This window comes from Nipponia nippon, unplaced genomic scaffold (assembly GCF_047370975.1).
Source record: "Nipponia nippon isolate SJK-2023a ecotype South Korea unplaced genomic scaffold, ASM4737097v1 scaffold_3, whole genome shotgun sequence".
In the NCBI taxonomy this organism is placed as follows: domain Eukaryota; kingdom Metazoa; phylum Chordata; class Aves; order Pelecaniformes; family Threskiornithidae; genus Nipponia; species Nipponia nippon.
Genome location: NW_028262347.1, coordinates 66,706,004 through 66,718,421, shown reverse-complemented (window position 1 = coordinate 66,718,421; position 12,418 = coordinate 66,706,004). Strand labels below are relative to the sequence as shown.

General features: G+C 39.8%; 1 protein-coding gene across 9 annotated transcripts in view; it reads left to right on the top strand.

Moving 5' to 3' along the window:
* BICD1 (BICD cargo adaptor 1) overlaps positions 1-12,418 on the top strand; it is a 187,233-nt gene that overhangs the window by 154,957 nt on the left and 19,858 nt on the right. For 4 of the 9 annotated variants that reach the window (XM_087766209.1, XM_087766207.1, XM_087766212.1 and 1 more), the window contains exon 7: positions 4,969-5,176. In XM_087766209.1, the coding sequence (XP_087622335.1) occupies positions 4,969-5,176 (208 nt within the window). Of the gene's footprint in view, positions 1-4,968; positions 5,287-6,263; positions 6,455-12,418 lie in introns of those variants that run through there. The other 5 variants (XR_015706545.1, XM_087766206.1, XM_009473644.2 and 2 more) reach the window with 3 other exon arrangements.

The window sequence follows — 12,418 nt, the reverse complement described above, 5'->3', positions numbered from 1 at the left end:
TTAGTCTTAAAGGGTGCCATTCATCTAGATGCCTTTTCTGGATGTCTTGTGTATAGGATGCAATGAAGCTTCTGTTTCTCTTCTATGAACTGTAAAGGGAATCTGGGTGACTGGCCAAATTACAGATTTTCACTTTGTAAATACCTAATGTTAGTAGAGAAAACTGCACCCAAAGCATCTATTGCTGCTGATAAACTCCATGCAGTACTGATTAAACACTCACTGTGTGGCCTGTGGAATGTATCCATGCCCTTGAGGTTGTAAATCTTGCTCAGTATTTTCTAAGCACAGTTATAAAAACTCATTCACTGCAAGGTCTTGCACATCAGTGTTCTCCTATAGATTTTTCCGTTGTAAAACATTCCTTTTCCTTCCTTACTCTGGAATCTAATGGCCTTTATAATTAAATCAATCTTCCTAAATGTACAAATCATTGACTCATTCTGAATACTCAATTTGGAATAGCATTTGTTTAAATGACAGAGAGCTGATATACTATAGATGTCTGTTCAAGAAGAGAAATCTGTTTGAAAATACAAGACTGTAAGATTCTTCATGCAGTAACAATTGATGCAATAGCAACCTTCAGTATAAAAAAGCACTTGTTTTGTCTTCTGTTGAATAAAACAGTGGTTTCCACGGTTATCCTGCATCACATGGTACTTACTCCTGAATTTGTACTATAGGGAGAACATCCCTCTGATAGTAGAGTTATATTATAGATTTGAAAATGATTTCATATGCTCTTTGATAGAGCAATATCCTTTCTCTTTCATAAACCATCTTTTTCTGTTCATTTTGTCCCCAAATAAATGTTCATTCTGGTGCTGAACTGTATGGTTTCTTCCTCAAATGCACGGGATAAAGGTCATACCATGTTATGAGGAGAGCACAGCACACCTGTTTCTGGTCTGAAGAGCAAAGACGACACTTTTCTCCAAAGCTCCCCTATGCGGAAAGCAGGAGCCATCCTTTTTCTGTGATTTCCCCTGACACTTGTGTATCCTTCTGTTCCTTAAGTTCTTTCTTCAGTTCTTCTCCCCCCCCCCCCCCCCCAAAAAAAAAAAAAAAAGAAAAAAGTCCTTCTGTCCTGTTTGTACCTCTACTTTTGCTCTTTTTCCTTCTGGGACTGTTGTTTTCCCAATCCAGAATCTCTGCAGTTCTGATCTCTACAGCTTCCTCCTTCCCTCTTCATTAGCCTTGTGATCTCTTTCTGAATTTATTTCAGACCTGTCAAGAATATGTCCTCAATACAGTTCAAACTCCCTTTTCTCCTAAAAAAAAAGAAAAAGAAAGCAACAGCGTATAAAATCTTCTTTTCTGTGGGATGCATGGGGTTGGCAGGGCATAGTTGAAGATCCTGTTTGATGTGAGGGCCATGTGCTGCCCATCAGATTTGCAGCTCCTGCCTTTAGACTGCTTATTTTGGCTTGGGCTTCTTCTGGTAGTCCCAGACCAGAAAAAATGGTGAGAGCCTCTCCTGCCCCTCCTGTCGTTTCTCCTTGCTCCAACCCCAGGTCGTTGACCCAGGCAGGAGCTGTGGAGCAGGAAGCAGTGAGGCTGGTGGCCAGCGCTAATCCAGAGGGCAAATGAAAAATATATTCTTTGAACCATTAGTTTTCCCATCCAGAGTAGGGTTTCCCTGGGAGAGGAAGGGAAAAGAAGTCTAGTGCTGAAGGAGAGAAGGAACTACTTTTAAAGCAGGATCCTAAAGGGATTCAGAAAGCTAATTTTACTGAGTCCCTACACATGCTTGCTTTCCCAGCCTAAATAGAGATACTCAAAAGGAGAGAGCAAGAAATATTACTTATTATATTGCCACAGTCCTGACACCACGTACACTGATTTTATTCTCCATCCATCGAGGCTTTTTCTTATACTTAATATTTAAAGAAAAAAGTGGACTGAAGAGATGGACTAGGAAGATCGGACAGGTCCTGGAGCTATCCTAGATGAGAAAACATTTATAAGCAGAAGAGAGTTATGCTTATACGGCTAGAGCAGGGATCTGTCACTGTCAGTGTCGCTGGATTTTAGCTCAAGCTCTGTTATGATTTATGTTACCTAAATTACACATAAGCCTGACTTGGTATTTGGTTTGCATTCCTAAACAAGAGAGAGAGATGGAACTAGAAATCCTTAAACCCCAATATAAGCTTCTTGGATCAGTTCATACAAAATAAGTGTGCTTATGTGTCTGTCTGCTTCCTTTCTGAGACAAGACAAATGAGAAATAGGTGAAATCTTGACTTTTGCTCCGGCAATAAGTATACCAGCAGACAGCAAGATAACAGTTCTGTTTATTTAATAATCTCTTTCAGCTTACACCCATCCTGGGGCAAGGGAGAAATTGTGAAAGAGCTCTGACTCATGAGAACATAACCTAACTTTTGTTATTCACTACTATTTGAGTACTTCTGAAAGACCTGTTTGGAGCCCTGGTGCATCCTGGAGCCCTGCTCAGTCTGCAATGGTCTGTGCCATGCCAGAAGTCACCTCTCTTAGGAGCTCTTAACCTTTTTCTTCCTCGGTATCCTGTGAGACTTCATGAATGTTTATAAAACATGTGGGCAAAAGGCAATATGGATGCGTGTAATGTTTTTTTCTTTTTTAATTGGAAACACTTCTCTTTTTATCCCACATTTGCGCGTAGCAGGGAATATTTCAGTGAAGGGAAATGCCATGGCTGCAGGCAGCAGCTACCTCCCACTACATGGAATAACCTTCACTGCTGCAGACTTCAAGGAGATCTGAGGCTGTTAATTCAGCAGTTTCTAAAGTTAATTATGGCCTTTACATGACTGATTTAGGTTTAACCTTTCTGAACACTGTTTCTCAAAAAAAAAAAAAAAAAAACCCAAACATGCTTGAGCAACAAAACTCAGAGACAATGGACCATGTGTTTGTGAAAAATGATAGGAAACTTAGAGTCGTGGTGGAGGTCAGATGACTGGAACCACCCAAACACTGCAGTGAACTGCCAAAAATGCAGGGTTGCTGTTATGGGGAGACTGCTAGGAAGGGCATATCATTAATCAGAACAGTTGGCAAATATTGTATTAATGAGATTGGGTTTGTCCTGAGTATGAGACCAGCTAACAGCATCTAGTATATCCAGGTTTCTAGGGCCAGCTTGTTATAGTTCATAGCAGGTAACGAAAAGCAGGTTTGTCTAAGTCTGCTAAAGCACACTAAGGCGAGGCAGTTTGTTCCTCTAGTGGCACTGTGCTACAGGTGTTGCTGCAGGTGTTACTTTTTAAAATCTTCAACAGAAAACATATTTGGAAAAAAAAAGATGTCTCCTAGACAAAGAGGAAAAAAGGAGAGAACAAGAGAGATGGATACAGGATCCATTTGGGTACAAGAATGAGACTTTATAACTCTGATAACACAGACATTATAGTAATTCCTGTTTCAAATGAATTTAATTTGATCTCCAGAATACTCATTTCATTCTAATGTCTCTGTCAAAGAAATTGGCTAAAGCATCAATATAAATCTTATGGCTTGGAGTAGAAATAGGTGTGCAAGTTGGCTTTAAGCCAACCAACATTTCAGAAATATCTCTCTTCCTCAAGGCTTGAATAGAGACAGTCATGCTTATTAAGGTCCTGTAGAAGAAAGACAATACTGAAACTGTAGATGAAACTATGGCTGACTTAGTAATTTTGCTTCCAGTGCCTGAATTATTCAAAAGGAGAGTGCAATATATATCTGTGAGTGTTTGTGTGTGAAGAAAAACTATGAATTTTCAAGTATACTTTATTTCTGCTTCCCAAGGAGAAGACTAAAGTTTCAGAGAAATTAGTTTCATCCCTCAGTTTGCAATAACTCAAAAGTTTATTGTATTTTGAGAAGGAAAAATAAAATTATTTTCTATGATTGTTTTCTGTGAGTGATACTGATAAAGTTAAATCCTCATCCATTACACTATTGTAATTACATAGCAAAGCTATTTAGATTTATACAGATCACGTGGGGAGGAGATTTGACGAAAGCTGCATCACTGAACATGAAAAATTCTTGGATGTTGCCACAAATGTCAAATGGTCAGACAGTACTGCTATCTGTGAATCATTTAACTACTGGTGTATGTTTATTGCTCTTGGTTCTTACTGATTAGATAGTCTGTTGTTAAGAAACTGAAGTTATTTCACATCAAAAAGTGACTAAGACCATCCTGACATGCCTTGCTCTTCATGTTAACTTAAGGAATCATTGTTTAAAGCAGAACTAAGTTGAATTCAGTCTTAAATGCTAACAAAATAATGACAAAGGTAGTTTTATTTCAAAATCTGTCTCAGAGATCTAAAGCAAATGAAAAAGATACAGTTTTTCATGCAGATAAGAGTTAAAAAGGAGTAGGTGATGACAGCAATGGATACCTGAGCACATCTCCAAGAGATTCAACAGTGAATGTGAAATAACTTCCAGGTGTGGGGTTTCCTGAATAGTACCTCTTTAGTCAGTTAATGGCAAACACGTGAGGGCTTCTCATTTCACAAAATCTGATGTGTCAAGTGTTCAAAGTACTTACAGTCTTTTTTTCATCATTTTTTACAATATTTTGCTTAAGTAGATATTACTGTCTATGAAATATAGTATTATCTAATTAGCAGATATTCTTATCCCTGGTGAGTTACTAGCTGAACCAGCCCCCCAAATTGTTATTTGTGGTCTAACCTGGAGATAATCCCAAACCTTCCCTCCAATTGCTCATTATCTGCATTAGAAACATATCACATTGTCACAGACTACTCTGATATTCTAGATATTCTCCTGCTGAACAAGAAGTGTTGGCATTCAGATCCACGTCCAAATTTGTTGAAAGTGGAAACAGAAGAATTCAGGCTGTCTGCTTCCAGGATTAGGTTCGGCAAAAGCTTGGATGTGAATCTGTCCCTGTAATTGCGGCTGGATTGGTTCTTGGATTTGTTCCCTAGATTTCTGCCTTGTTTGTTTTCCCAGGTGTGATGAGTACGTCACACAGCTGGATGAGATGCAGAGGCAGCTAGCAGCTGCAGAGGATGAGAAGAAGACCCTAAACTCTCTATTGCGCATGGCTATCCAGCAAAAACTTGCCCTTACCCAGCGACTGGAGGATTTAGAATTCGACCATGAGCAGTCCCGACGCAGCAAAGGCAAGCTTGGAAAGAGCAAGATCGGCAGCCCTAAAGTAAGTGAGGAGGCATCAGCCACCGTGCCAAGCATAGACACTTTCCTCCTGCATAGTCAGGGCCCACAGCAACCAAACTTACTGGTCAGCAGTGGCACTCAGAGGAAAAGGTATGCATGCAGTGATCTTTACAGTACAGTGCAGTGGCCAGACTTTCATTAAAGTCGTTCACTGAATTGTAAACATTATAATTATCTTTTTCTTTTTTTTTTTTTTTTTTGTATTTTGACTGGGGAGAAGGAGCTGGGGAGAATATGAATATGAAATTCAAAGCCTGGCAACATGTGGTTCTGATCCACCTACTCACTATGTTATTTCCTCCTCCTTAATGCAGTGTTTTGAACTATATTCTGTCAGTGTCTCAGTGCATCTTGTATGTCTTTAATATTAGTGTGAATGTATTTTCTTTAACAAGTTTTCCTTAAGTTTTCCTTAAGGTTTTCCATAACTAGCATCTGAAATAAAAAAAGGAGTGTGCTCTATGAGCATTTCAGTGCTTAACACAAAAGAAACTGCATCTCTTTGTTAAGCTCTGGTGCTCGCTTGTTCTTGTTCAGTGCGAAAAGAATATGGATGTGTTCACTCAGATCAATTTTTCTGCATGGGAGCAAGCAACCTTTTGAAGAAGGATGGCTGCCATTCATAACCTAATGCAAATATTTCACTGTTCAAACAGTGAGTTCTCATCTTGTCTTGTGACTGCCCTGCCAAAGCTCTGTAGGTGTGGGGATCTCCATGGTTCTGAAGATGAAAAGGACTCTCTGTTAGAGAAGTCCTCGATAATCATTCCCTTTTCTTGTACGCTCTAGTCACAATGCAAACCCAAGAGAACATTTAGGGAGCCTTGTACATGTCGACTCTAGGATGCTGAGATATAACTCAACCTCCTCTCCTCCTCCCCTGACATGAACCAGGATTTCCAATGCAGGCAAGGTGCCCTGCTGTGGAAATGACATGGGGTGGCAACACTAGTTGGTTTTTACCTGTTAAGCAAATTAACATGATGTTGTCATTCGTGAGGCTTTGAAAGGTAATTAAAGTAAAACTCTTTTGTTTCCATATGTATTTTTCTTGGATCTCCTGCAAGACTATTCACACCTTCCCTTTGTGATCAGAGCCATCCCAGGACTTCAGGGACCTACCTCCAGAAATTATTAAGAGCCCCCCCTCATCCCGCCTCCACAGAATCATATCTTCTGAGGGGCCCCCCTTCCATGAGTGAATTCATCCATGGGCACCGTCTCAGCAAGGAAAAAAGGTTAACCGTGGCCACACCAGGTAAACATTTTTTCCTTGGGTGCATGTGGTGCTGAGTGGTTAGCAGAGCAGGGGACTCTCCCAGGACTGCAGATGCAATCTAATTTGGGCACCTTCTTGAGACCTGAAAAGCAAAATGTCTTCTCCTGTGTCACCTGTGGCAGGAGATGACGTTCTGCCGGCAGCAGCCCAAACTGGTTGCACATGCAGTGGGGAAAGTCCTGCTGTGGTATAGGTGGGTGCAGTTCCGCTGGCATCCACAGAGGCTGCACCCCTGTGCCTGGCTGGTACTTAGTCTGGTGGTTGTGTTGGTAGTCCCCATGGAAGACACAAACCCAACGGGACAGAGGAGTCAGGTGGGTGAGGACCAGTGAGGGAGTGACTGGGAGTGTGCACAAGCCTACGCAGCATCCATCTTCTGCTCACCCTGGAGCATTCAATCAGGTTTTTCTAAAGGGTAATGTTAAACTCACAGAAGGTTTAGTTTATATAAATTGAGTCATAAAGTTTATCTTCGCAGGAAGCTTTTGCTCTTCATTTCCTGCCAAAATCTAGTATCTGCTTCAAACAAGGCGTAGAAAGGAAATGCAAACTGGAATGCCATTTCAAAGGTTGTCATATCTTTCTTCTCTGGACAGACAAGCTAATAATTACTTTTCTTCTGTGCCTGAGCAGAACTTTTAGCCTTTAAATGTGCACACTCTTGTCTGGTGGTAAATTTTTTCATTCTTTGCTTTGAAATTTGTTATACACGAAAAGCATAAGTAGAAAATATAAAAGCTAAAACCCATAAAGTGGTTTCTGCTCAAGTAAATGTTTATTCTGGAAAGCTGACAAATACCCTATAGTACATTATATCTCTCACTCAGTGCCAGCAATATCACAGCTGCCTTTGAGTAGTGCCATGCAAGTAACACCCACTCAGAGGACAAGTGTAAAACTGCAGAGAGTCTAAACAAGACATTTTCCTAAGGAGTGTTGCAGTAAATAAATCAAAGAGCTGGCTCCTGGGGAGAAAAAGGCGGGGAGGGGGAAAGAAGCAAAGACTTTATTAATAGTACTGATCTTTCAGCAATTCCGTTGTATTTTGTTGGCAATGGAAGACCACATGTTCGTTTTCTACCCCATAGACAGGAATCTGTATCCTAAACACTGGCAGTGTCTCTTGTATTCTTTCCTCTTCATCCTGCAATAGAATAAGGATGATTTTCTTTCTGATGGACACTTACATCTCTTTAAAGAACTGGATTTTGCATTTTCTGTATAGCCAAACTCCCCAGTTTGAGGATTTAAGCCCCAAAATGGCAATCTTCTAACATACAATTTACAATACTCTTGGAATTGTAATTGTACTTCCCATGTACAATTTACAAGAGTGCCAGGCCAAGGAGAACCAGGTTTTAATCCAAGGGACTGAATGACCTTTGTGTGAAGAACCCTGACTCTATATTGTAAATGCAGTTTAGTGGTTGGAAGAAGTAATGATTCAAAAAAACCCTGTGCTCCACAGATAGGTAAACACAATTTACTGTATTGCAAAATTGTTAGTAAAATGGTATAATACATGGTCTTTGAATTTGGGACTCTGGATCCTGACTGTCTTCGTGCATGAATTTTTTTTTTTTTCCATGTTTTCATGGACCAGCATCTCATGCAGCATCACAGATACACGAACCACAGATTGAGCACCACTGACAAGGTCTCTAACTTTTTCTAGGAACAGAGGCCAAAGGACGAAGCAGCCTGAAAAGTAGAATTGTCCAGAAAATAATGTTTGTCTGGAGTGTTACCTGGTACTTCAGGTACATCTCTACGTATTCAGAGTATAAGGGTCTTGAGATGGTATTACTGATTTATGTTACAATTGTCCTTATGAATCTACAACAGTCCCAGCTTTCTGAATGCATTTGTCAGAATTTTATCCCATCACGTGGCCTTAGTCTCAGCCTGCTAGACAGACAGTTTCAAACCAGAGATCTTTCTGAGCACAGACTCCAGTATTAGCAAGGCCCATGTTAGAATCAGGTTGAGGATTAGGTAGGGAATTTTTCAGCATTGTTCTTGCCAGTTTCTGGAAGATTTCTTACTGTTAAAAGGAATGATTCACCAAGCAGGATTTTTTTGCCATCTGTCTAATTATTGGTTTCCTGAAAGTAAGGAACAGTGAAGGATGTTGTTCTGCTGCTTTTATAGGGAATGTTTAAAAGCCTTGTATCAGAAAGAGTTTCTTTTCTCAGATGATTTATGCAGTCAAGCAAGCCAGCAAGAAATGTCACAACCCACACCTGCTTCTTCATCAGAGAGGTTGCAAAAGAGCAGCACCCAAGCTCAAACACTGTGGAGCAGGGTATAGCTTGGCTTGAGGCTGTGTCCTCAGGAGTGGAGGAGCAATGAAGCCTAAAGTAAATGCAATCAGGTTTTGAGTTTGTTTTCTTTTAAATTTGTGAACTATTTCCTTCACATAAATATTTCACCCATGTGATGTGCAGGCTTCCGTATCCTTTCATTAGCTCCCAGTGTCGTGGGGACTGGGAGGCTGTAGCAGGGAATGCATTTGATGGAGACCAGGAGCCAAAATAACTGAAGTTGGTAGAGGCAGAAACTGGGCAGGCTCCCCTGCCCATGCTGTAGGCAAGCTGTGCCTATCTTTCCCTTGCACCTTCTTCTGGACTTGGTGCTTGGCAGAAGAGACTGCCTTCACCATGCTCTGGCCTCAGCTTTGACTGCTGCTGGCTACCTGGTAGAGAGAATGCTGGGACTGTTTTTGGCTGCCTTTTTCAGAGGCAGACCCTGGCATGAAGGCTCACTAGTGAAGACCAGGTGAATTAAACACCTCTCATGAAAGAGATTGTCATTTCCTACTAGGTTTCCATTTGACTGACATCGAGTGTGGCAGTATAAACTTATCTAGGCTTTCTAATTGAGGAAAGAGCTCCTAACTGCTCTGGCTAAAAATACCACTCAGTCCATTTCCAAAGTATCATGTTTCATCTCCCCTAGGTAGCAGCATGCATTTAGCTTTGCTGTGTGTTTCTTCTTTTCTTCTGTTATTTTCTATTATTTTTACACTTTAAAGTCTTTATTCTTTGATAGACAGAACCAGCCTGTATGTACTCAACACAGTTCCAGCCTGCTTGTGCATGTGGCTGTTTTCATAAGTACATGAAGAAGTCAGGGCATATAGAAAGCCTCAGGCTGGATTTGACAGTGTGCAACACTGTATTAAAAATGGCCTTTCCTTTGCAGTTGCATTCAAACTTCTTCCAAATTTTCATACACAGGGCCCAAAAACAAAGTCACTAATGTCTCCAAGAGCTAACTTACAGTATCTGTAGGTAGAAATTATTTCTTAAACCTAACAAGGAAAACGATAATGAAAAAACTCAAATCACCCAAATATGGAGGTCCTAAGAAGTCTTCCAATTAAGTCTTTAAGCTGGGACTCAAGGGGAATTGCTTAAGAGTTGTCTTTGTTAATTGCTCTTTACACTGGAAGTGGTTTCACCTGTGAAGAATAGGTTAGAAACCTGGGAATACATTGATCTGTTTGATGTAGCACAAACACAATTTAACACAACAAAGAGCAGAGGGTCTGCTAAGTAGGGTTGTCATTAGTGTTACTGGGAGTTAGAGGCTTTTGATAGGCCATGTGAGGTGTCGAGTAACCCCTCCTAGCACAAGGGATGAGGAATATGCCCTACTGCTATTTTATTTTTTTCTTTCTGGATTTTGAGCTTTTTCAAAGTGCCTTGCTTAGGATATGATTTTCAGAAATATTCAGTAAAAGGTTTTTCTCTGTGTAATCAGAAGCTCATGTTCCTTCTTATATATTTTTCTTAAAATAATGTTAAAGTGGAATTTATCATGTGGGGCAAGATTCTGGGCTTTGGCTCCTGCTTTTTGCTTCTTCACGTTGTTTAGGCAGTGTGAAGATATGGGAAAGCATCTTCAAAAGGAATATTATGGGCAGAAGCCCTTGGTAGGAAATGAAGCTCTCTTTACTCTCCCCTTTTGGATGAAGGGGTTGGGAAAATGACCGAGGGAGGCTCAGGCTGACACTACTGTCCGCAGCGGAGGCTTTCTGCAGAGATGAGCCTGCGCACCTTACAGCATTGGAAAGGTAGGGGGAATAAATTTTTGATAATGGGTTTGTGTCTTCTTTCATTGTATGGTGAAAAGGGTTTAAGTTCAAGGTCTTTAGCTGTGCACATTTTTTGTTTGTTTAGAAATATTTTGCCAAAAATAGTCCCAGCTTTGCTTTGGAGCTTAAGTACCATTGTCAGAAAGCTCCTCATGGGTTTCTAAACCTTGGTACTGTAGACATTACTTCTGTACCTCAACTTTGCTTTTTTTATGCACTTCTCCATTTTGAAACAGCAGGACTGTTAGAAATCTGAACATGGAGGAAAGCACAACTTCTTTTAAAAATGATTGTGGAAGAAGTCCTTTGAAGAACACTATGAGCTCAGACCTGAATTTTGCTAGGAGGAGCACCCTCCTAGCACCCTGTAGATCTTTATGACTGCCCAGGTCACCCAGTGAACAGGTTTAAATATTTCTTACTTCTCCTTTTTGAAGGGATTTTATAGATTAATGAAAAGGAAAATCAACATGACTAGGATCTAGATACCTCTTTCTATGCTGATTTGTGTTAAAGAATTTTATTCTGAATTCTAGTTCATGACCAATACCTATTTACCTGTATATTACTTGAAAGAGTTTATTCTTGAAAAGCAGGGTGGGTGGTTAACTGAGTCACTGCTACTAAATAAGATATGCAGCCATATAATATTTAACTAGTCAGACTAGTCTGCTCTGATTGTTCAATCAGGCAAGTTTGATTTGCTTCATCCAAGCAATGCAAAGCAGCTGGAGCATGAAAGTTCTTCAGAACCATTATTTTTAAAAAACCCCACAACTTTATTCTGACAACGCAAATTTACAGCCCGAGTGCAAATTGCCATTTGCCTAACTAGAGATCCATGGATAATTCTTCTGAGTCCTCAGCTATGAATGTGTTGTATTTTTATCTACCGAGAAGGTACTTGTAGCGATGGTGATCCTGTACCTGCAAGAAGTCTCTGAGCTTGTGTAATCAGACAGGCTACTGGCTATTGCAAGACTCGTGTGGTATTGGTCTAATCTGTCTCTGCTCTCTGTGAAAAATGGATTTTATGTGTCTTTAGCAGGGTTTTTTAAAATCAAGTGTACTTCTTTACCTGTACATGATGCTCTTCAGAAAAAGGATAATTCAGTCATTATTAACTTATTATCTGTGTTCACTTTTTGTTCTGCATTGTTCTATTTTTCTGTGGGTTTTGTAAACATTCCATATTTGTGTGTATATGTGTTCATTGTTTAATGAGCAGTATTAGTGCATATATACAGATATGTGTATATATCTTCCTGCTCTCAGGGCCATGTCCTGCATCTGATATGCTCATTTAACTAAGCTTAATGAGCATTACATATTTATGCCATTTCAAGCATGGTAGATTGTCCTTGTGGAGGCCGTTTTGAATTTGAAGAACAGTATCCTTGCCAAGGACATTAGTTGGCTGTAACTGATGAAGAAGTCAACTAGCTAAATGTACTTTTACCTCTTGGTGCCACTGTGAATAGGACCTTTTTGCTCTATGCTTTTCCCCTCTTGCATTTAGCTTTCCAGTTATCACTGATGAGACCAAAACCATACATTTCATGCTGATCAATATAATTTAGCTACTTCAATATAATTTAGCTATTATGGCATGAATTCACTGCAGTTCTACGAGTTTCATTTAATTTCTATTTGTATTTTTCACTATATAAAGAAAGCATTTCTGAATTGAAACCTATTTTTAATAGAAGACCCAATCTGTTTGTTAAAATATTAAAAAAAAAAAAAATTAAAAGAAAGATTGCAGTGAAATCTATGCCTTACTGTTGTATATTTTCATTAAAAGGTTATTGACATTTTTCTCTCTGTATCGAAGTTGTGACATC